The 25,965-nt window shown below is 33.1% G+C and overlaps 2 protein-coding genes across 3 annotated transcripts in view; both read right to left on the bottom strand.

The window, feature by feature from the left end:
• The window catches only part of LOC129226509 (tubulin-specific chaperone A-like), an 89,326-nt gene extending 63,523 nt beyond the window's left edge, over nt 1-25,803 (bottom strand). For both annotated transcript variants that reach the window (XM_054861121.1, XM_054861120.1), the window contains exon 1: nt 25,638-25,803. In XM_054861121.1, the coding sequence (XP_054717096.1) occupies nt 25,638-25,690 (53 nt within the window). In that variant the 5' untranslated portion in view covers nt 25,691-25,803. The remainder of the gene's footprint in view (nt 1-25,637) is intronic.
• On the bottom strand, nt 1,870-8,886 carry LOC129226508 (PHD finger protein 14-like). Its single transcript, XM_054861118.1, has one exon. The coding sequence runs from the start codon at nt 8,734-8,736 to the stop codon at nt 6,538-6,540; it is 2,199 nt and encodes a 732-aa protein (XP_054717093.1). The 5' UTR covers nt 8,737-8,886; the 3' UTR covers nt 1,870-6,537.
• Nucleotides 25,804-25,965: the final 162 nt, after the last annotated feature.

The raw sequence follows: 25,965 nt of genomic DNA, 5'->3' as shown, positions 1-25,965 counted from the left end.
CTCCCTGAAGTTCACTGGAAAAAACAACATTGCTTTTTAAATAAGCAAATAATAAAACGCATCTAGGTATTTCTGAAATAGAGTAGCACTCGTATGAAAAATTCAGAAGGACTCAAATGAAAACTTTGTAAGAGGCTTATTTTTATAATAAAAGATTGATAAATAAATATTAAACAAAAAGTAAAAAAATAGTGACTGTCAAACATTTTTCCAAAAAAGATTTAAACTTTAGACGCTTGCCTCTTTTACTAACCGAAAAAAAGGCATTGCTATTTCCATAGCCCAAGACACTTCAGCTTTTTCAAATCATTTTTTTTTTTTTTTTTTTTTTTTTTTTTTTTTTGCCTTTGCAACTCTTGAATGCTTTCCCTCCAGCTATATGGGGAGGTAATTGGTATTTTCAGAATAGTCAAATTATTTTAAGGTCTCTCTAAATTTTATTGTTGAATCTGGCAATGCCTTGCTATATCAGTAAAAGAAATTTTTACCCTGCTATAAATTAACAGTTTATTGCAAATTTTTCTGAAGCACTGAAACTGTTGTGTTAAGCCTTAAATTCAGCTGGATCTATGATTTTGCTATTAATGGGAGCAACAGTGCTTCAATATTTTTATAATATGATAAGTTTTATTTAGTAGACCTCTTTCCTATAAGAACATGATCATAATACCCGGTAATTACATTTTAACATGTAATAAAAAATGATTTTTTTTTATTAAACCAACCGATGTCAATCAGGCAAACCTTGGTTTCATGGCAAATTAGATTTATTACACCAGGATCTACAATGAAAATACACATTCCCTGTATGAGAACATAAAAAAAGGTTCATAAAGAGTCCTCTGTATCACCTATTTAGTAGTGCTTACCATTCAAAAATTAATTCCAGTAAATGTTTATTTTATTTTCTTTTGAAAAGAACATAATGAGATAAATATGTACCTACTACTTACTAATATTTCATGAGGATGAAATTCATTATTTTTAAAAGGAGATAAGAGCTCTTTGTCAGTCAGGTCTTTTAAAGGTATTAGAAAATTTTATCTCTTTAGAACAAAATTGAACTCTTTAGGAATTCAATTCATGGAACCTTGATTAGTTGACACCCTCTTTACTCAACATGTTTTTTTGTTCCCTTGGTATTGTGAGTTATTGAGGTTCCACCCTATATCAGAAGGGTGAACATTTAAATCTCAATATTTTTTCAAAAACCTAATCTCAACCTGGAATCATTTTTATGTTCTAATACAGGGGTACAACCATTAAGATCAATTTAATGTGTATTTTGATTTAAGTTCTTGTACAAACATGTCTAATGGTGCCTTGTCTCTTGCGATACATTTCTTCAACCCCTTCCCAGCCTTAGAATTGAACCAACAGCTGAAAGCGTGATAGAACACCCTGGATACAAGAGGGAATAAACTAAAAGAGCCCTTTCCAAAAAAGAATTGATGAGCTGACCAAGAAACAGCAGCATAAAATTTTCTGAAATGATCAATATGAAAGAATATTGATAGCCAAAAGCTGACTAGAATTAGTGAGTGGATGTAGCCTTTTAGGTGTTACTGCAAAAGTTGGAGAGGTTTATCGCCTATTAAATTTGGCATTAGTCCAACCATGGGGCAAAAAAATCTACTTACTGGAGTTTTACTGTATATTCGCCTGAGCAGCATAATTCATAGCAAACCAATGCAACCATTCCACTCACTAACTTGAGATAACAAGATAACTATTTTTTAAGCTTTTTTTTTTGGACTCCAGGGGAGAAGATTGAATTAAAAGAGACACATTTAAGACACATAAGTTTTGAGTTTGTCAGATTTCAAGTAGAAATGAATAAATTTATAACTGGTGTTCAACACCATTTATATCTCAACAAAATCAATAAAAATGAACTAAAAAACTGCTCTTTGTACACAATTTTAAACAAACACAGACAGATCTACATACATTTATTGCTAACAATTAATTACATGAACTTGGTAATACAAAATCGCAGTTCACATTTATTATGACAGGTGGAAAGTTGATAAAGCATTTACACGTATCATGCATGTATGGAAAATAAATCATTCCAGCTAATGTTACATATAACAAAATATAATCAATTCAGTTCAAATTTTATACTGCCATACTCAATGTTTATTTTTCAAAACATCAGCAAAAATAACTAATAGAATCGGGTGGATCTTTATAAATCCATCATACTTGCAAATTAACACCCGAAATAGAAATAATTCAAATGGGATTATTACTAATTGTCCTAAGACCATTTAATAACCTTGGTTCAAAACATTTACTTCATGTTGAAACTTATCCAAAATCATTTTTATCCATTGCTAATTTTCATCAGAAAAATAGAAATTAAAAAAAAAACTTTCAAAGAAAATAGAAATGAGGATGAAGAACAGACATTTTCCAGGGGGAGGAGGGGGGAGGATACTGGCAACATGGTCGTTTTGCGAGATTGGCAATATATAGTAGAGTGGCGAATTCTGTCACATCTTAATGGAACTTTCAATACTTAGTGTGTTTTGATTTAGTTGGCGAAAATTTCAATGGAACCTAGGGAATGACTTTGAAGCCAAGACTTGGGAAAACTCGCCACGACCACATTGCCAGAACTCTGCTGTTTTCTATGAGAGATTGGTACTTTCAGCTATAAGTACTAGTGTTACAGTTTTATCAATTACCACCATGTTTTGTCAAAGCTTGAGACAAGGTACTTGTCTGGAGATACCTTACATTATTTAATCTTTTTAATGAATTTTTAAAACAAAACATAACTAATAAAAGTTTAAATAAAATGAAATTTAAAAAATCATTAAATAATTAAATTACACTATTAAAAGTAATAAAATCCACCAAACAAAAAAATAAAATAAAAATAAATAACATGAAAAGTTCCATTGAAATAACTCGCCAGCTAAACAAACAGCACTAAAAGCTCCATTTAAGTGTAAATAATTCGCCAAATAAATATATGAAGTCATTTAAGATCCCTTAAAACAAAAAATTAAAGCATAAGAAGCAAGCGTGATAGAAACTTGATATTTTTTTTGGAATTTAGAAATTAAACAAGTCACCAAGTACCATTAAAGCAATTAACCATTAATGCAATTATAGTATCTATCAGGGCCTGGTAGCAGAAACTGCGAGTCGCGAGAAGTGCGTCGCAGATTTTTCGGCGGCCTGCAGATAATTTTACCGAAGAACAAAAAGAAAGAAAAAATAAAGAAATTAAAGGGGGAAAAAAAAGAAATACAACTTGGCAAAGATTGTTTGTAGATCGCTTTTTGAGCGATGGATGCTTTAGCATTTCAGCTAGGAACATAGTCGCCATATTTGGTCATTCACAAAATTGACGTAGAAAAGTGCAAAAGTTTTCAAAAACAAAGATGAAATGGATGTTTTATTTTTCTGCCAAGAAATGAAAATAACTTAAAATATGCAGCAAACCTTTTTTTTATTTTCATTTTTTAAAATAATTTTCTTGAGAAATGAAAAATTTTATGTGAAAATTTCACCTTATCCTCATTTCTTTGGACGCAAAAGCGCTAAAACTTTTCAACTAAAGTTTGGTCTCATGAAGATTTTTATTTTTAAAATATTTTTTGCAACAAATTCAGAAATTTATATCTTAATTTTTAGCGCAGTCACCATGTTTGGTCATTCCCAAGATGTTGGTACGCAAGACTCATGAAGTGCCTACGTTTTCAAAAACGGAATTGGATGTTTATTGCAATGCAAACTGTTGAAAATTATGCAAAATGTGCCACTTTTTTCGGATAATTCTTAATTATTGTCTTTAAAAATGCAAAATTTTATCTTCAGAATAATATTATCTTAACTGCATTAGAGGCTAATGTGCTAAAAACTGACTATTTCACCTAAATTGTAGTTTTTTAAAGATTTTGAATTTATTACTACTTTTATGTAACAAATTCAAATATCTATTCATAACCTTAAATTTTTCGCATAGACGCCATGTTTGGTCATTCGCAAGATGGAAATAAACGATACTATTACTTACTCAAGTTTCCAAAAACAGAATTGGACCTCAACACAAACTATTGAAGATAACATAAAATGTTGAATAAATCATTTCTTTTTCTTTTCATTAAATATTTTTTTGAAAAATGCGAATTATTATCTGCACAGTTGTATTTGATCCTCATTCATTTGAAGGCTTTGCTATAAGCTAAATATTTCATCTAAAGTGCAGTTTCCTGCCAACTTCTCGTTTACTAATTTTAAAAAATTAAAAACCTTTTTCAGCGCAAATTTCCCATATTAAAATTAATATATCTTGAATAATTGTTTTTCATAGTGTGTAGAGTTCTATTTATTTTTATGAAAGTAGTGAAGGCTGCTGCCTTTCCCCCCCCCCCCCCCTTAATGCTTTAAAACTCAGCGACAGTGGTGGCCACTGGCCAGTTGGAAATTGTCCAAGTCTTGACCTTCACAAAGGACTTGTGTATTTTATGAAAACTTAAAATAAAACTAATAATAATGCTGCAGATTATTTTCAACTAACGAAAATAGTGTCGCAGACTGGCTAGAAAGTTTCTGCTACTGGGTATCAGGGTTGAGATTTTAGATAAAAAAAGTTGCAGTCAGGAGTCGGTGGTTTGGTTTAAAATTTCAAGGACTGACCTCAATTTTGCTAGTGAATGCAAGTTTGGGTAAAGGATTTTGCAGTAAAGGAGATGGAGGCTCTAAAAATTCAAGGAATCTCATTTCTCTTCGGCTCCGCAGCTATATTATTTATATTGGAAAAGTACCAACAGATTAAATGATTAAAAAGTAAATAGCATTTCAAAAAAAAAAAAGGTCTAGTACTATAAATCAGGGTTGGGGTTTTGGATGTCCTAAACCGATTTTGGACAGGACAGATAGTTTTTACCATCGAAAACGATCCAAAAGTATGCTAAAGCTAAAGGGATTGTCTATTAAATTTGTATTTCCTGCATTATTAATGCATAAATATAAATATTAATTAGTTTAAATCAATGAATAATTGAAAAGTTTACTTTAAAAAATATTTTAAATAACTCTATTACATAAAAACTTAAGTATGTAAGAGTTGGTAATGCTATGAAAAGAAAATTGCATAACTAAACTACGTTACTAAATTCAGTTCCATTTTTAACTCCACAAAATGATATTAAATGTGTACGTAATATTTAGAAAGCTAAATAGCTGATTTTTTCTTAATGCTTTCTGTGTCGGTTTTATCTATTTTAACAAATAAATAAATCCTAGAGAGAAGAACAATGAATTGATAAAATAGAAGAACTTATATTTTAAAACTAGCAAAATGTTTATTTAGTGGTATTTAGAGACAAAGAATAAAACGGTCGTCACTCTAGTCAAGAAAGAAAACTTACACTAAAGATGTAAAGGAGTCTCAATAATAAACTATCTTTTTTCAGTTGAAAAGCTGTCTTTAATAGCATGTAAGTCAATAATTGCATTATTTTAAGCACATTCATTTGCATATATATGTGTAGAAAATTCAACTACAATTACAAATTAAGCTACTTAAATTTGTGAGCACTAACAGAATTTAATGAAGAATTGCAACTTTTCTGTAACAGTTTTAACTGAAAAAATCTTAATAAAATATTACTTATTACCCTTAATTTTTACTGCAGTTTCCCTAACCTTGCTGTAATGCAAATGTGAATGATACTCATCACTGTGCTACTATCAATTGCTTGTCAATTTAAGGCCAGATTCATCTTCTGATTTTGGATGGACTACCCAAATTTGAGCACAAAAAGTTTTGAGGCCTTACCTTGATATTTTTAGAAATTAGCTGCCTCTAAAATAGTTTAAGACTATGTTTGTTTGCTTTAAAGGGGGAGAAGTTTGATCTTCTGGATCTCAGCCTGCACAGAACTTCAACTGTAAACTAAAATAAATACTCTAACTAATAACTTAAAACATTCAAGTTGGAAAAAAAAATCAATCTGTGGAATTTACAATATAGAAAAGGAATATTTTGATAAATTTATCCAGCACAAATTGAATTTTTTCTTAAACACAGGGAATTTGGTTATATAAATAGCATACACATTTACTGACATCGAACTAATGCACTTGATCACTAGCAAAACACTACAGAAAACTTTAATTACACAGGAGGGGGAAATCAAGATCAATCTTTTTTTGATAACCTAGATGTTGGTAAAAAAGCTCTGAACAAAGTCTTTTTTAATAATTATTAACCAGTTCATTTTCATTGTATGCATAAAGTCGACACTTTTGACAAAATATAACTTAATGGATGCTCTGTTCACTATCAAAGCCATGTGAAAGTGACAGGGAATATAAAGTTCCACAATTCTAACGTGAAATTTACTTTCACACTTGACACAATGCTAATTTTGTTGACAACTTTTAAATGGAAGTACTGAACTGCAAAATTTTTGAAATAAAAAATTTAGACTAATAAACATAACTATAAAATATACCACTGCAATTTTAAAAGCCTCCTGTAGCCTGATAATGAACACATACTAAATGGGACAACTAATTAGATGATGTTCTACGAGTAGAATGTCTGGGTGTCTTTGCTTCTGTACCTTCACTCACTCCATCGTCTTCCCCCCAGCTTTCTCGCTGCAATTTTCGCTTATTACTCCTCCTCCTGGACTTGCGATAACCAATGTCCGCAGAACGTCGCTTTCTGCGTGAGTCCGACCTAGGGCGGGATCCATCTTGTGGGTGGTCATCCTCCGCACCGGACGATATCCAGATCTCTCCTTTCCCCTCAGATCCAATGGTGTCGTCCAATGCCTTCTTGCATGACCGACCCCTTCGCGGCCTATCCTGGTCGGACTTTTCTTTCAATTGGCACCGGAGCTTCCGCGGAGCATTGGCATCTACATCGTCGTGCTGCTCTTCTTCTTCCGTCTTGTCACACTCGCTGCATTGCCATCCCAGAGATTTTGTCTTCTTAGGCATACGAGAGAGCGGGGGGTCTAGACAGGCTAAATGATAGTGCAATTTGCAACTGTCGCATTTGGCAAGCTGATGCTGGTCATGAGACTTGTGGCAGATACTGCATTCTACAATCACAGATCCCGACGCATCAGATTTCTTGCTCTTGCTCAGTTTGATTGCCGGTTTTGGCTGGAGGACATCCGGAAGAGGATATTTTTTACCGCTCAAATCGCATAATATCTTCCAAAACTGGGTGCCATTCTCCGTCAAATCCGCATTTTCCTTACGAAGTGCATCGACTTCTGAAACTAATTTCTCGTAATTCTGTCGCAAACCTTGCTCTTGTTCTTGAAGCTGACTATTTTGTTGCAATAACTCATCTAATCTGTGCTGCATTGATACCATTCTCACGTTTCGGTCTAGGTAATACGACACAAACTCGGCACTGAAAGCAGGTGGAACGTGCCATTTACGTCTTATGTCCATACCAAAATCACTTCCACTCAAATGTAATTGTGGACTCAAGCCCAATAACTCTGCTTTCTTTATCAATTTCTTACAAGCAGATGGACTGGTTGTCAGCAAGCGAGGCATCTTTTGTGTAGGCACCCAAGGTTGGGGTCTTTTCTCTTTATCTGCAACATAACGATCTCGATGCCACGCCAGTTTTCTTTCTATTCTTGCCTTCTCATCGGTTATAATACTATCACTGAAGTGACGTTCTTTAGATTGTGACTGCAATGCTAAGTAATTACGTCTTTTACTTCTGGAAATATTTTTATCAGAGTGTAACTTGCAATAAGCAAAGAACGGATCAGCAATATCTTCTTCTGTAGATGCTTTAGATAGTAATCCTTCTTTTTGAGCACATGTAACATGAAAATAGGTTCTGCACATACCTGCATCGCAATTGATGCAGACACCAGTGCGACTGAATCTGTCATCTTCACAGAGTGAGCAAGCTTTGGCACCCCAGCGTGAATACGGCATTTCAAATAAAGTGACAGGAGACAGCTTGTCCACATCTCCAAAGGCAACACCAGGTATGTATAATGCACATACAAGATGAACCCACTTGCCAACATCTGTCTCTTTAAAAATTCCACCAGTGTTAGGGCATAATTCACAGGTTGGGCTCATATTCCCTGCCTTACAAGCATCACAAAACCAAGGCTCAGTAGAATAGGATGACACAGTGCTAACTGCTGTTTCTACATCACTGATTCCATAACAGCCTTCATGAACAGATATGCCACAACAATCACATTCAACAATTTCATCATCATCATCGTTTAACATTTTTTCCGAATTTTGTCGAGGGAGTAAACTTACATCTCCTAGACATACACTGCAAATCAGTACTTTTAACTTCTTGGCTGACGCATCACTATACTTAGGCTGTTGAATATTTTCACTGATTTCTCCTAAAGGAGGTTTTGTATCTTTTGCACCGAGATCATTTTTAATATTCGTTACATTTTCTTTTGTTTCAGAATTCTGATCGCCATCATCCTCTTCCTCATCTTCACTGTTGTCATCATTGCCGGCGGAACTTTCACCAGAATCTTCATTTGATTCCGGAACGTCATCACCAATTTTGAAATCACTATCATCTGAACTATCATCCAAATCACCAAAATCGAGCAACTGCATATGATTTTCGACTGGTTTTACTTTACGTTTGCTAGGATCTCGAACAACCATAGTACGATATAGAAAACTAGCACCTTCAAGCGGATCCTGTTCCGCCATGTTAGGGTTCTCATTATTACTAGTCGATTCCATCTATATGTAATGCATGGATATTTGTAGGTCTAAGTTCAAAATTTTATTTCATTACAAAACCAATATCCTATTATATAAATTTACTGAATACAGAAAAACTTACTTCGCGATAAATACGAATAACAGCCAACTCGGAAATACTCTTGCACACGACAGACGACAACAGACGCCGGAATGTTATGTTGCCGTTACGAAAAACAAAACTCAATGGAATATTTTTTTTAAAAAACTAAAAACATTGGTCTCTGAGATTTTAAAAGGATAAAATGAAATTTAAAAAGAGGGGATAGATGAATGAATTTAAAATCACATAAAAACATATCAACGTCACTGACTAGTAAACTTAACTGGAGTGCTATCTAAACGATCAGTCAACTCGGGATCGGGACTGGTTAACATCGAAACTTTGCAAGACTGAAATAAACTTGAATTTCAAAGTAACATGAAAATTTTAGCTTATATTCATTTCCATTTACATTTTTGGTGCAAAGCACACACACATACAGATATAATTTATATTTTAGGCCCAGGTATAAGTTTAATATCATGATTTTCCACGAAGTAATGTGGCGCGACAATGATTGAAGGATGAGAAAATTTTGAGGATGATTCATTGCCCGAGAAAAGAAATAAAAACTACGTAAAAATTTCGCTAATTCAAAAGAATGTCTTTTCAATCAATGCTTGCACATTAAATTAGTCAGTCTTCTATCAGTAGTTGCAACGGAATAACTTGGATTTAGTGGTTTGACCGATCATTATCAGGATTTCGCTATAATTGTTTCAGATAAAATTATTTAAATTTTTCTTCGACACTATTTAATGAAAACAGAGCGAGAAGATATCTCCTCGCAAAAACAATCCTGTTAAAAAAAAAATCCCACTGAGGAAATCTTCATCCCTTCCCCCGCAAAAAAGAACTTTCATTATAGACCCTCAAACCATTAGCCTTAAAAAGTTTGCTGTTTACTTTTCCTGCCAAGTTTCTGCCAAACTACCATCCTCCCTGTTTTCCTCTTTCCTCACCACCTACCATGGGCGTATCCAGAGGGGTGCAAGGAAGGGCAGCTGTCCCCCCCCCCCCCCTCAAAAATAAAAAGTATTTCAAAAACTTTTTTTAAAAAACCTTAAATAGAGGGTTGTTTCAAATTCTAAATTTATCAATGTGTTCGGCTGCAGAAAATTTGCCACAAAATTTGAAAAGGTGTACATCATTTTTAGGAGCCCATTGAAAAGGGAAAGGTATTGGTGTTTACTGTTTAGTTGTGTTAATGCCGCTATCACTTAAGAATTACATTTTGCTTCTAAAATCTTGAAGAGACGGGTGGCAATAGACCCAGTTCCCTGAAAAACCCAACCGTTGGGCCTGAACAGGGGGCAGGGGTAGAAGTGACCGACTTGTCACATGTAGGACATTTTCCGCAAAAAATATAGGACACATATGAATAATTTTGCTATGAAAAAACAAATAATACATATCATATATTATTTATTTATTTATTCTAATCAATGATTTTGTTTTAAAAAAAAACTCAAATAAAATTATTCCTCACATCTGAAATGACTTTCTTGTAGTTGGAAGAATAATTTTTGAAAAAAACAGTGTACTTTATAGACGAAATAATTAAACAAAATTTAAACAAAGAAAATTTTTATTTTTTTTTCCTCACTCATGACCCAAGTACTAGTTCCACTGTTCTTTGATTTTATATCTAAACTGAACCCTTTAACACTTGTATTAAGAACAAACAGAGCTTGAGAAGGATCCTCTTGACGTTTTTCAGAGTCTTCTTTATGCTTGAATGTTTTAGCATGCAGCCTCAATTGCGAAAATCCACTATTGCTTATGGGCGCTGAACAGTTGCAAAAATTTCAAAAAGTGGTAAAATCATCTTTTCCTTTAGTGCACCATGCACCAAAATTTGTAGAACTAATGCCCTCCTGGTTCAACAACAACAAAAAACGGGAATATAGGAAATATAAGACATTTTTCAAAAATATAGGAAATATAGGACGATTTTGATGCTTTTCTTGAAAATATAGGATATATAGGACTACTTCGACCCCTGCAGGGGGCAAACTTAAATTTTGAAGAGAGCAGAAACACTCAATTTGCCAAATGGAACTCCAAATTTCTTTGAATGATGATAATATAGTCGAATGGAACTCCAACTTTGCAACTAATGTCATGTACCCCACCCTAGGCAACTTTTTCCTGCTGGCGCCAAGAAAACGATGTATGACGACATCTGTAATACATCGTTCTTAGCATTACTTTTTTAGCCCAACAGAAAAAATTCAGATAGAAAAACATGATCAAAGCACTTCAGAACACTATACATATAAAAACAACATAAAACCACAAAAAAAAACATTGCAAATTATATGCTTCAAAAATACCAGAAACTAGAAAGTTTTTGTACAGAAAGAAAAATTACTAGAAAGTATTTAAAATGCTTAAATTAACAAATTACTATAACAGCTCACCAATGAAATATGTACCAATAGAAATAAAAGAGCAAAGCGATTCAAATTGCGATGTTTAAAGCGGAAAACATCCCCAAAATCAATAACTATTTCAGCCAAAAAAAAAATGCTTAGTTACTCAAATTTTGATGTATAAAAAGTAGAAATGTCTCAACAAAACATCCCAAACATAAATAATACACAAATACCATACATTAATTTGCTATCCAGACATGCTTTCAAAATACCTATTATATTTTACATAAAATAACACCTTCATATTTTTATAAAATGCTAGAGTCAACTTATTTTCAGAAATTCAGTACCTCAAGAAGGCATGTTTATAGAATATGTCTAAATAATTCATGACATCGATAAGAATTAACTTTTAGAATAAAATAACCGTACTAGTTTTGTAAAATTAATTTACATACAGTAAATATAATGTTAAAAACTACAAGAACCCATCAAGGATTTGTAAAAACAAAGAATTTCAGATGTGAGAGGTTTTTTTTTTTAAATTCTAAAATAAAGAACTTATTTTTTTATGGTATAAATCCTCACACTCAGTCTAAAACAATACACCATATGACAATGGCACGTTACAGATACACACCAAGTTGGAGTTTACCTTTAATTAACGTTCAAGTTTGAAGAAACTGGCATTTTCTAATGTTTTTACTTCAAAACACAACTACTGAATTTAAACTAACACAAAATAAGCTTTCCTGTAAGGTATATTGCACCAAAAAACAAGAATCTCTCCTGCGTGAAACCGATAACAAGTAAACAATTTTGAACAGATCTAAGATTGACTTCTGGTTGCCAAACACAGGTTACTTTTGGCAAGGATGCATGCTTAAAAAATTATCCCCTCATTGGCGAGAAAATGATTTCAATTTTGTGCAAAAAATCAGTTGTTGCCAAATGGGGGGGGGGATACATCACATTTGTACCACAACTTTTGCCAAATGATATTTTTGTCGAATCGTCAGAAAAATTTGCCGAATAAAGAACATTTTGAGAGGTTGAAGTAGCCTCCAATCGGAGTTCCTTGGGCCGTACTGCCCCCCCCCCCTTCTATGTTGAGCTAGATACGTCATTATTACCTGCTTCCGCTGGAACCTTCTTCCACCACCATTTCATCAGAAGTATGGATAGATCCTTTCAATTTTTTTCAATCCTATTAAGCGGGAAATTTTGGGAAGCGAGGAGGTTGCTTGGTGCAAAGATACACACTATCACTTTAGAGGGACAAGCGAAAAAATCCCCCCAGACCTGTGAACGAACTTACCGTTACGGTATTTTCAGTAAGCTACTGCCCTATAGCCAGGGCTAAGACAGAAATACATGAAATACTTTGCCAGCTCAGCCAGTCTAGTCGAAGACTGCAGTTTTGTGCTTATTAGCACTCATCAGCCTGGCATAGGAAATGAGTGAGCTGCAGGTGGAAAACCTTTTAAGGAAGCCTAGAGTGCCAAACAAACTGGTAGTTAATATAGAATTATCACTGACCAGACGAGTGAGAGAAGCAATGGTTCGAGTCAACTCGAAGATTGAAGGCAAGGGCATGGTATTTTCAGTAAGTTACCACCCTATAGGAAGGGCTAAAAAAGAATTCGTGCTAATAAGCACGAAACTGAAGTCCTCGGCTGGAATGACTGAGCTGACGGTGTATTTCATGTATACAGTTGACTCCCGCTACAACGCGATCCGACTTACGCGAAAGGGCTATAACGCGAATTTTTCACTAGCAACGAATTTTAGAGCTAACGCCAATTCCTCGTCGACAACACGAATTTTTTTGGAAGAAAGCATCGGCTTCGTTTATTGGCTACTAAATATTTATTTCGTGAATGTTACTACATCCCTCTAGCATCACTGATAGCGAAAGTTCTTACACCAAACTAGCAACGCATCGCGTTGTTAGGTGCATCAAATAATCACTCAGCATTTTTTTTTTCAGTCTAATTAAAGTAGATGAAATATTATGACACCTTAGTGCACTGTTTCATCCAAAGTATAAATATTGGAAGAAAAAAAAGTTTCTGCCAAGAAAAAAAAATGGTTAAGATTAATTATCGATCTGCTTGAACTACAAAACGTCGATGTAGGGTAGCACAACAATAAATATGAGTGAATCTTCCACACCTACAATTAAAAGTCAAAACAAAAAGTTATTAATAAAGTTCAGAACTTTGTTTCAACATTGAAGCTTACAGAGTGTGTAAGCAAAGTAGATATGTATTATCAAAATGGAAACTGCTCTTGTACTGTGGATTAATAAGATCTGGAAGAAAGGCTGTTGCCATAAATAAAAACGCTATACTAAAAGAAAAGGAAAAGCAATCGTATTTAAAAATGCATTAAAAAAGAATAATAATCTGATTATGGAGCATAAATCATTGCCATCTTTTTTTTCCAACTTATGAATATTATTACTATATATATATTGTAAAGTACTATTATAGTGCAGAATTTTATTATTGCTACATACTAGTATGCATGCCGTGTTGTTTTATTTTATGTCTTTCTCTCCCATTGATCATTCATTTTGTGTATCTTAAAGTATTTTATGTTAAATAGTTTTTTTTATTTTTTAAAAATAGTAAAGGTTCAGTTCTTCATGTAAGAAACTCTAATGTATAGTTGAGGAATGCTTTAAAGCAGTTTAAGGGCTTTTTTTTCCAACTTATGAATATTATTACTATATATATATTGTAAAGTACTATTATAGTGCAGAATTTTATTATTGCTACATACTAGTATGCATGCCGTGTTGTTTTATTTTATGTCTTTCTCTCCCATTGATCATTCATTTTGTGTATCTTAAAGTATTTTATGTTAAATAGTTTTTTTTATTTTTTAAAAATAGTAAAGGTTCAGTTCTTCATGTAAGAAACTCTAATGTATAGTTGAGGAATGCTTTAAAGCAGTTTAAGGGCTGTTTAGCAGTGTTTAGAAGAATATGATATATTTAAAAAAAATTGTATATGTACCTTTTTCTACAATGCGAAATTAAACATACCTTGTTAAACAATGCGAAATCCCGACTTACGCGAGAAGTCTTGGAACGCATCCCTCGCATAAGTCGGGACTCGACTGTACTACCGTTATGGGTACGATAAATTACTGTAACTGGTTGGGTGTCAATAAAAAGCACCAAATAGGCTAGGAATAAGGCCCCTGATAAGCATAAAAACGTTGCAAATTAATTTCATAAGCAATGAAAAGAAGTAGTATTTCAAATATTTACTTTCATAAATAATTAATAAATTTGAAAAATACTGAAATCATTTACATTTTATTCATAGTGTTTGGACACAATGTGGATGGATATTATTGTGGACGATTTATGGGGGACATGATTCCCCCCTCCTTGTACCCACCCCTGACTTGGCGAGTAAAAAGCTTCCTGCCAAAAAGCAGGAGCAGATTTATAGACAATTCAAGGAGGTTCTTACACCAAACAGTTAAAAACCGTAAAAGCGATCCCCCATACCCGTTATCAAAGAGGATCAGAGAGTCGATTGTCTCCCCCCCCCCCCCTCCCCGGTTTTTAAAAATTAATGTTTTTGCATGCAAGGGAGTTTTTTGTTGTTTTCCGATGAAATTTGCAAAGAACTCCCACTGGAATTGGAAATGACCTGTTCCCCATCCTACTCCAACTTCTCTATCACGATGAGCCATTGTGTCGACGAGTTGCCAGTTGGTTCATCAGTCTGCAGGAAATTTAATTTTCTGTGATAAAAGTATAAATATATGCTCAAACTGTATTTCCAATATGGCGTTTTCGGTGGAAAAACTTTCAAGAAACTTAAAACATTAAAAAAAACTTTATAAAATAAACTAGTATGTTGTGGCCATCACGAAACTTTCTTCTATATTTTTCTTTTTTCTGATCCCTCCCCATGCTTGACAAGGAAGCAATATTCCCAACAAAAACAAAATTACACACGCAAAAACTTAACGACCATCCCAATGTCTGAATTATTGTAAAAACAAAGCAAAGAGCGAAAATTGAAAGTTATTTTAAAAGCCTTGCTTGAATTAATTACAAATATTTTATTTGTTAACAAACATAAGATGGCAACAGTTAAAAATTTTAAATCATTGAGATAATATTTCCGATTATTTCCATACAATTAAAATCACGAGAAATACGCAGACGACAATCTATTACAAATGCAAATACAAAAGCGACGACCAGCAACAGGCTCTGGGCCCAGCTAGACTGGTCCTAGTCAATTTACAATCCCCAGTGAAGATCAATGGTCCTCTTAAAACTATCTACTCCCTTGCTCATTACCACCTCTCCCGGTAAACTGTTCCAAGGTTCCACTACCCTGCTATAATAATAATTTTTCCTAATATCCATGTTAGCCTGAGATTTAAATAGCTTAAAACAATGACCCCTTGTCCTGTTTTCAGTGCTTAACTTCAGCCCCGTAACGTATTTCACATATATTCCAAATTTCAACCGGAATGTAGAATTACTTCTTGAGATAGGGCACTCACAATGGAAAAAAAGAACGGGCGATTGCGCTACCCCCTTTTTAGCTGTTGACACCAAAATAAAATCAGCTCTTGTACCCACTACGGGCTACTTGCCGATAAATTTTTCTTTCATTCCGTTCATTATTTCTTGAGATACAGCAGTCACAATTGATGACAAAAAACGTTCTATAGCTCAACCCCCGTTTGAGTTATTGACACCAAAATTGAATCAGCACCTGTTCCTATTAATGGCAACATATGGACCAAATTTTGTTTGATTCCGCCAGTTACTTTCTGAGGAATAGCAAGCACACGTAACTCAAAAAACGTCCCATTGCTCCACCCCCCTTGGAGGAATTCGCGCCAAAAACCAATGGGCACAAGTTCACATAGGGGCATATATGTGTACCAAATTTCGTTCGATTTCATGCAGTAGTTTTTGCTGTAGAGCGGCCACAAAAAACTGGTCACACACAGACGTGACACACACACATACACACTGACAGACATTTTCCAAAAATAGTCGAAATGGACTCAGCACACCTCAAAATGTTCGAATCTGTCAAAATTTGAAATTCGAAAATTTGCACGAATCCAATACTTTCTTCTATATATTAGATATAGAAGAATGTAAAAATGAGCTAGCATAAATCAGTAGGTAAAACATTTAGAAACTATCTAGAAATCACTTGAACACATAGCTTTATATTCTTTCACAGAATGTTTTGAATGGATGAAATTGTGCATTATATTTTACTTTTTTTCCTTATTTAAACAATAAATAAAAGTATTAGCTTACACTGCTTTTTGAGATAAGTAGGCTCACCATACCAGTGTAATACTGCTCTTCGAAATTGGCCTCATTTGTTCGTAAACACCTGTTTAGAGGTTTTTGCAGCAATTGGTGCATGAGCACTAAATAAATATAAAGTAAGTTTTTTGTTTTAGGTCTTGCTGCAGGATTGCACCAGCTGTTAACAATCTATCTCTGATAAGATGACTTCCAATATGATAGTGAATAAACTAATTCATTTGTTAAAACAGGGGTGGAGAAAACCGAGTTGCTTTGCCAATACCCGCTACTTGCAAAGTGACAAAATATTTTTTTCACTTTCAGCCCATAGCTCAAAAATTAATGAGCTCGTACAAAGTCAAGGAGGTCATTAGAGAGTGCAATCCTATTCAGCATCATCATATTTTTTGTTACATTATGAACCAATAGACGACTATGCGGTGCTATGTTAATGGAATTGCCTATCAATAGTTTGAGTTATGATTTCACATGAAATGGGAAACTTAACGTCTTAACCGCACATCAGAACTTTCCTACAAAAATGATCTTGCAACGCTATTAAAAAGAAAAAAAGAAAAGAAGGTGTTCCCTTGAACTGCCAAATCATCCTTTTAGGGCACTACCCCCAGGGTTTCGAACCACTGTTCTAAATCATATAAACGTTTGACAGCTAGTAGTGTATATAAATTTCAAAGCCAGAATATTTAAATGACAAAAGAAAAAAAATAACCAAAGAAGTCCAAGAACATTTCGAGTAGGCTTAAAATTCTGCTTATACCTGAACACTTTTTACATTCCTAACAGATGATGTAGTCAGAGCAAGAAAAGAAAATATAAAAAATTATGAAAAAAGAAGATATTCATGTAACTCTAAGCTTGTATAAAAAAATTTAATGCCAAATTTTTACCTTTCTAAGAACTTTTTTTACCCCAACATAATAAAAGAAGTCTCATGTATGAGTGGTGGAAGAATCAATAAACATTAATTTTTATGACAGTCTTCATTATTAAAATATGTGAAAAGAGTATTTTCACACTGAGAGGCTTTTAATTATTTTTTTTTTTTCCTTTGATAAAAAAATTGTAATTCTAAATGCATTAAATAGGAGAAATAATGTCTACAATGGAAATCCTAATTATTTTCTTAAAAGCTACTTGTTCTGTTTTTATAATTGCTGTCACTGATACACTATGTAAATAAATTAAATGATTTGCAACTTTTTTTTTACATCTTTTAACAAAATATCTATTGATATTTAGCTGTTTAAAGTTCTGTAATGTACATCAGCCTTGTGATTCATTTGTAGATACGGCAAAATACTTTCCATGCTTATTTTCTTATTTATCGTAAATAGCTATGATTATGAGGAAATTAATTTACAAGAATTTATTCTTGGTTATTGTAAAAATGTCTGGTTATCACAGTAAATTATTTCTTTGGTCATTTATACAAAGGCTCATTTACGTATTGTATTTTTATAATAGTTACAGATTTTCAAACAATATTCTCCTACAAAAATCTCTATGTGGATGAGGAAATGAAATTACAAGATTTTACTTTTAATTATTTAATTAATTATGAAAAAATTAGGGATAAATATGAATATTAAACATTCCTTAACAATTAATTGATATCTCTTCATGATTTTCCCAAAATAAATTTTTTTTTCTCACAAATAGTGTTTAAACCAAATAAACCCACTTTAAAACAAAAAATCAGGTTTTTTTTTTTTTTTTTTCAAAAAAAACTTTTTTTTACCAACCCTGCTTGAAAATACATAAAAAAAAATTCGGAAACCATGAGAAAAAGTAAATATCTTTTTGAATTCAATTTTTGGGGGGATTACATGAAATGGTGGATCCAAAGAAGGGGAGGAGGGGGCCATAGGAGTTTGCCCCCCCCTCCCCCCAATCAATGACAACACTTTTTAATCTGTTATAAGGTTCATTGCATTTGAATAGTGAAAATAACTGCTTGAAAAAGAAAGAAATGAAAACCTGACCGAAATCACAAGAGATAGTAAATAATTTTTGAATTCCTTTTTTTTTGGGGTATTACATGTCAATTTTCAATTTATATGTAGGCACTAAATTAGCTATGCTTGAGACACTCTTCTTCGCGGCAGCTGTCTTCGGGCGCCAGTATAATGAAAAGAAGTGTCTGCCACCCAATCGCCTTTTATAGAATTTAATTGCTGATAGTTATTGTAACGTGTCAATATTGTTTATTTAAAGGCTCTGTAGATTATTCTTTTCTGTAGTGATTTTTAGATAGTTTTGTTTTTGTTCGTGCTGAGTTTATTTTTGAATGAGCTGTAAATAGATAATAGCAAATGAGCAGTTTAAATCAGTGTTTTATTGTTCTATACTTAGTGTTGTGCAAGAAATGTAAAATTTTAGCATTGTGTCGCCCGAAACCTCATTTCTTGAGTGTTTTCATAATTAGCCCATCGTATTAGACAGAAACTGCTGAAAAAAAGTCGCATTTGTTAGAATAAGGACTACCTGTAACCAAATTAATGGGCGTTCAGGTGACAAAACATTATTGTATTTTTTGAAAAGTTAAAAAAAAAACTGATGGAAACAAATCCGGAGTTCATGTATCAGACTCTGAGACTGCGACATCTTCATTTGCCTCCGATATTTCGACAATCTAAAAGAATCGGCGAGTATTCATCGCAGGGTTAGCTTTCCGCCGGCAGAAACTAGTTTTTGTCATGCCAGTGGCAGAAACTGGTTATAACCGGCAAAAACTGGCAAAAACTGAAAAGCATCTTTAATCACTTAAGTGATTGCTCAATGATATTCATTCAAGTAAACTAAAAAATTAAACTTCATTTCATCATTTAAAAAAATAAAATCCTATGCTAATGCCCTTGATTTAGTTCGAGAAGGGAACTTTTCAATCGCAGATGCTCGTAATGTTTGGATTAATCAAACAAAGGACGAAAAATCATATAGGTGCTCAGGAAAGAGGAGTGACACACAGAATTAAAAGGCATTTCTGATTTTAATTTGCTCAATTATATGCTTTATCTAAATTGTTTGTGATCGAAAGTGTCACGTGCTTCAAGAAGAAAGTGCCAGAATTTTACTTGCCAATATTAACATAGATTTTGTTCCTAATGTCACAGCTTTGCAAAACAAATTGGCAATAATTCTCGAAACTTATGTTTTCAGTCGAATTTCTCCCACTACCCCAGTTACTACATGGTGGACCAGTTTAAAAAATATATACAATAGATGAAAGTTTCACGAACATTGCTTGTTCCTTCATGCATTGCCTGCTAGCTCTTCTGTTGCAGTAATATTCTAAAGTTTCTCATTTGTACATATTAGATTGAGAAACTGTTTAGATTTTAGAAACCACCTTTTCTCAGAAGCAACTGCAGGGTCTAAACAATGTAACATTTGATTTTAAATTGTGGTAATATTGTAATTAAATTGTGCTTTGGTTAATAATTATTTTTTCCATGCGCTTCCTATTGCATGTCAATAATTTAATTTGGTACAGATGTGATATACCCCCCCATTTGGCGACATTCGATTTTTTTGCACAAAATTAAAATATTTTTCTCGCCAATGAGGCGATAATTTTTTATGCATGGCATCCCTGGCCAAACTAACCTGTGTTTAGCAACCCGAAGGCAATCTTACCGATCTGTTCAAACTTGTTTACTTGGGTTGTTTGGGTTTCACGCAGGAGAGATACGTGGTGTTGTTTCGTGGTGTTGTTTCGTGCAATATACCTTACAGGAATGCTTATTTTGTGTTAGTTTAAATTCAGTAGTTGTGTTTTGAAGTAAAAACATTAGAAAATGCCAGTTTCTTCAAACTTGAAGGTTAATTAAAAGTTAACTCCAACGTGGTGTGTATCTGTAACGTGCCATTGTCATATGATGTATTGTTTTAGACTGAGTGTGAATATTTATACCATATAAAAAGGTAAGTTCTTTATTTTAGAATTCAAAAAAAAACCTCTCACTTCCAAAATTCTTTGTTTTTACAAATCCTTGAGGGGTTCTTGTAGTTTTTAACTTTATTTTTACTGTATGTAAATTAATTTTACAGAAATAGTACGGTTATTTTGTTCTAAAAGTTAATTCTTATTGATGCCACAAATTATTTAGACATTCTAGTAACGTGCCTCCTTTAGGTACTGAATTTTATGTTAACAACTGAAAGTTCTTTCGGTTGTACTCTTAAAAATGCTGAATTTTATTAATAAATCTGCACAATAATGGTGCATATTTCACACTTAAAACTGTGTCATTATTGTACACTGAACGGAAGGAGCCACCCTTGGGTGTCATGAAAATATACATAACTGTGACCATACTCCGACTGTTATGTATATTAACAGTTGGAGGGATAACGGACCGAGCGGAGTGAGGTACTGGCGAGCCAGAGGTCCCTATGAGACCAAAGGCTCGTATCCCGGAGAAATGATGAAAAAAAAATTAATGCATTAATTTCGACTTGTAATTAATACAATAATTTATTTCATTGTATTTTAATATGTTTACAAAAAACCCCGGCCCTGTACATTTTTGAAGCATATATTCGTGATGTTTTTTGTTGTGCTTTTATGTTGTTTTTATATATATTGTGTTCTGAAGTGCTTTGATCATGTTTTTTTATCTGATTTTTTCCTGTTGGCACTAAAAAAGCATCGCTAAGAACGATGTATGACATATGTCGTCATACATCGTTTTCTTGGTGACGCTTTCTTGGCGCCAACAGGAAAAAGTCGCCAAGCGTGGGGTATATCACATCAGTTCCTTTAATTTTTTTTTTTCATTTTGTGAGTTTTTGCCGCAAATGTGGCAGAAAGTGGTTTTTGCCATGCCGGTTTTAACCGGTTTCTACCAGTGGTTTTAACCACCTCGCAGAAACTTGCCAACCCTGCATCAAGGTCTGAATTATATTCATAAAATATTTAATTTTAAAGAAGGTTTTCGCTGCATTTTTTACTATTATTTAGTGAAGTTCATTGTATTTTTCTGCATACAAGATGGATGTGTGTCCGTCCTGTATCAAGTATTATGCAAATGTTTAATCAATATCTAAATGCATCATGTTCATAAAACATTTAACTTTTATTAAATTTTTGTAGTATTTATTTATTGTACAGTAAAACCCTTCCGAACGGACACCCCTCTAATGCAAACAATTTTTAATTCCCCGATTCCAAGGCAAACAACATTATTAAACCCCTGTCCTGCACCCTTCAATTGCGGACAAGAAAAATTGTCCCGTTAGTGTCTGCACTAGAGGGGTTTTACTGTATTGTGGTGTGGCTGGTGCGAATAATGGTCTATATAAACAGGTTATAATACAATTTAACTAGGTCATTTTTATGTATTGAATTATTATTAATTAAGTTTAATTAATAATAATTTAAGTATATATTTAATTTATAATAGTTAAAATTAATTTCTCAACCAACTAATGGCCGATTTTGTGCTTTTGTTGACATAGAAAAAAACCTAAGTTCAAGAATTGCCATACGTAAGACTACATTCTTGAGCATGACCCCCATAAAATGAAATCCTTCATCCACCCATTCTGCCCCCCTCCCCCTCCCAATTTCCCAAATGAAGGACCTGAGAAAAAGCTAAATGGACCATCAACCGTTATCACACCGTGACTGGGATTTAGCTGAATCAAGGCAGAAAATCAACATAAAATGCTCAAATTCAAAAGATATCAATATTCTTAATCAATGCTTGCAAGTTAAATCATTTTAATTCAAAAGAATATCTTCTTAATCAATACTTGTGCAGGTTTAATTATGATATCTTCTTTCAGTAATTGCAACGGAATAACTTGGATTTGGTGGTTTAGCCAACCATTATCAGATTTTATCAAAATTAGTTCAAATAAAACAGGGGTTCTCAAACTGGGTGCAGAGGCATCCTGTGGTGTCATAGGCAGGGGTGTGCTTAGACTTTTAGCGGCCCTGTGCAAAATTTGTTTTAATAGTCCATAAATAATAATTTTTGTTATTTATTTATTCTCTTCTAAAACATACCCGCTGTAGTGTGTCACCCAGCTGTATTTTAAGTTAGTTCGAGATTTTTATAAGTAATTACAAAATTAATGTGAAAAATCATCACACAAAATATGGTTGCAAAGAAAACTTATGGAATTCGAAAGATATGTAATTGATAAAATAAAGACTAGTATCTAAATTGCGTTGTTTTCAGTCGGGGGGGGGGGGGGGAGGAGGGTATGAAATGCGAAATTGAAACCTAACTTCAGAACAATGTTTGGAAAAAGCATGAAAAATTGACCTTTTTCTGCCTTTTCACTTACTTTTATTACTAGCAAATATAAAACAGCCATTCCATGTCAAGTGACCTAGGGGTCCCCGCTCGACCATCTCCGATTTAGATGAAATTTTATAGAGGTGTAGAGATGCCTTTGAAACTAACCAATACCAATTTTCAGCTTCCAAGATCCAGCTCCTGAGGATCTAGGATCTCCGAAAAATGTGATCCAAAATGTGTGCCAAATTGTTAAGTTTAGACTAAGTTTACAGAAAATTTTATCAAACTGGATGCCTGAAATTTTAGGCGCTTAAATGCAATTGGCTGTTAATGCATTCAAGTATTTTTGGAAATTTGAGCTCATTAGAATTTTTATAGCTTGCATGTCAACTGGTGAAAAAGTGCGGAGGAGAAATTTTTTTCCTGGATTTTAGGTTCTCATAAAATTTTAACAAAAATAATTCAAAGGATCATACTTTGTGATTACATTGTAAAAATACTTCTTTTTAATTGCTTACAGTTTCAGAGCCTAAATATCTATTTTCTAAAAGGTATTGTCATCCAAAGTGGCTATCAAAACCGTTCAAGTAAAAAATAGCTTATTTTTAAAGCGCTGTAGCTCAAGTTTGTCACCTCGCATTTTCTTTTCGTCAATACCATTAGAAAGAACATATTTTTTCCTTTCAAAACAGTTTTTCTTCGTGGTGGTCTTTCGAATAAGGCTGGGAAAATGAGTTTGAAATTCTGTCTATCGTAACGAATATCCATGTTTAAGCTCAGATTACGGGAAATTTTATCACACTGGAAGCCTGAAATTTTTGGAGCTTAAAGTACTTTCAGGTTGTCAATACGTTCTAGTATTTTATGAATTTGAGTTCTTTCTTATTATCTTTTGTGTAGAACGCATGCAAAGTCGCAAGAAAAACGCAGTGGAGAAACATTTTCTTACATTTTAGAATATCATAAATTCTGAACAAAAATGGTTCAAAAGCTCTTACTTTGTAATGCTATTGTCAGTATATATGCTTTTAATGGGTTATAGTTGCAGAGCGTGAATACTGATTTTCTAAAACAGTTTTTTTCTAAGTGCCCAGTGGCCATTAGACCTAAAAAACTTAGTGGCTCCCATTCTCATCATGTTTTGAAATACAAAAAGGGAGGAGGGGAGGGGGGGGGTTAGTTTTTACTACTTTCATAAAAGAATAAATAAGAATCTAGCACATTCTAAAAGAGAATCACTTAATACCTATTTATTGACGAAAACATACATTACATATTGGAAAATTTAAGTTACAATAGGTTTTTGAGTTGATTCAAAATAAATAAATGAGAAGTCGACAGGAAACTGCACTTTAGGTGAAATAGTTTTTTTTAGTTCCATAGCAAAGCTTTCAAAGCAATGAGGATCAAATGCAACTGTGCAGATAAAAACTTCACTTTTCAAGAAACTAATTAATAAATAAATAAATAAACGTGATTTATGATACATTTATGTTATTTTCAATTGTTTGCATTGAGATATGCACCTAATTCTGTTTTTGGAAATTTAGGCAATTATTTGTCTTGTCTACTTCGATCTTGCGAATGACCAAACATGGAGCCAAGCGAAAAATGTAAGATAAGATTTTTGAATTTGTAGCATAAAAATAATTATAAATATTTAAAAACCCTCTAAAAACTACAATGTGGATGAACCCTTTAAAACAATTAGGATAAAATTTGAAAGATAAAAATTTCGATTTTTTAAGAAAGTAAGAGTTATCCAAAAAAAAAAAAGAAATTATGCTATATTTTGAGTTGTTTTCAATAGCTGATTTCAATGAAATGAGTGAGCGGTCACTGGTTGGCAATTGGCAAACGCTAATCTAGAGCTTTAATTGCCCCTGCCCAAATGTGCCCTATCTCCTAAGTTATAGTTCATAATTGTTTCTATTTTTTGTCATAAAGAAAAAAATTATGATAGCATTTCTTCAAACCAAGAAACCTAGTATGTAAGTCCTCATTTAAAAAATCCACAGAAGGCATAATAAGAATATAAAAAGCATAATACTAGTTACAACAACAGTAAAAGTAGTTTAGTGGTTTGTAGGACCTTCCCCTTCAAAAAAGTACCAAGGCCTTCTGACATAAGTGCCCCCTCCCCCCAACTCATGATTACACGATGTGATGTATCTGCACAAGCAAAATATTTAAGTCCATTAAAAATTGATCCTTCTAAGACACAAAAAAAAAATGATGAGTCATCGACAAAAGAAATATTTGTCCTTAAATCAAAAAGACTTTCCAAATAAAAACAAAAGAAAATCAACAAATCAATTGCTTTTTCAAGGTAATTTTTGTCATTTCTATTCCGATTTATTTTTAACAAGACAAGAAACTATTAAAGCTGAAATTTATCTAGTCGTAGTTATGCTTGCATTGTAGCAATTTTAGATGAATAAAATAAAAATTATGTGCAGTGCTTATTATTTACTGCAAAAAAAAAAAATTATATATATATATATATATATATATATATATATATATATATATATATATATATATATATATATATATATATATATATATATATATATATATATATATATATGCGTATACTTCCCGTAAAAATAATATTTTTACTGCTTCTGTGAACTCATACAACGAATGCTGAGGCAAGAAATAGACCAGTTATCAAACGCAAGTAATGACAACAATCATATGCGGTTACCAAATATAAATAGACTCAACTAAAAACTGAATTTTAGGAAGAGCATAAAAACTTTTGAAAAGAAATGAAAGTATAAAACAATGGATCGCTAATCATAGAAACAAAACAAATACTTAAAATAAATGAGAAATAGGTACAAAAGAGTTACCAAAGAGAAACCAACCTTTTCACAACACCACCTTTGATCTTAATTTGCTTTAAAGCAGGGGTGGCCATGCCTCAAACACGAAAAAACCAAGTCTTCATGCAGTCCTTTTAAATTATAAAATCAGCTTTACTCATCTTTGTGTATAATAGCAAAAAAATTAAAAATTACACTTCTTTTTTTTTTAAAGTATCGGACACATTTGGAGGGGGGCAGAGCGAGGGGGGAAGCAGGTACAGTTATCGGAGAGTTAAACATTTCACTGGAAAAAAAAACTACTAACTTAAAAAGTTGTTAAAAAATTTGTTTTAAAAGCTCAGCTGCCGTAAGAGGTTATAATATATAA

Source organism: Uloborus diversus, chromosome 7 (assembly GCF_026930045.1).
Source record: "Uloborus diversus isolate 005 chromosome 7, Udiv.v.3.1, whole genome shotgun sequence".
NCBI lineage: Eukaryota > Metazoa > Arthropoda > Arachnida > Araneae > Uloboridae > Uloborus > Uloborus diversus.
This window is presented reverse-complemented; position numbering and strand designations above follow the sequence as displayed.

What these genes read in the sequence shown, in the direction of transcription:
- LOC129226508 (XM_054861118.1), bottom strand. Translation starts at nt 8,736, where the DNA reads ATGGAATCGACTAGTAATAATGAGAACCCTAACATGGCGGAACAGGAT.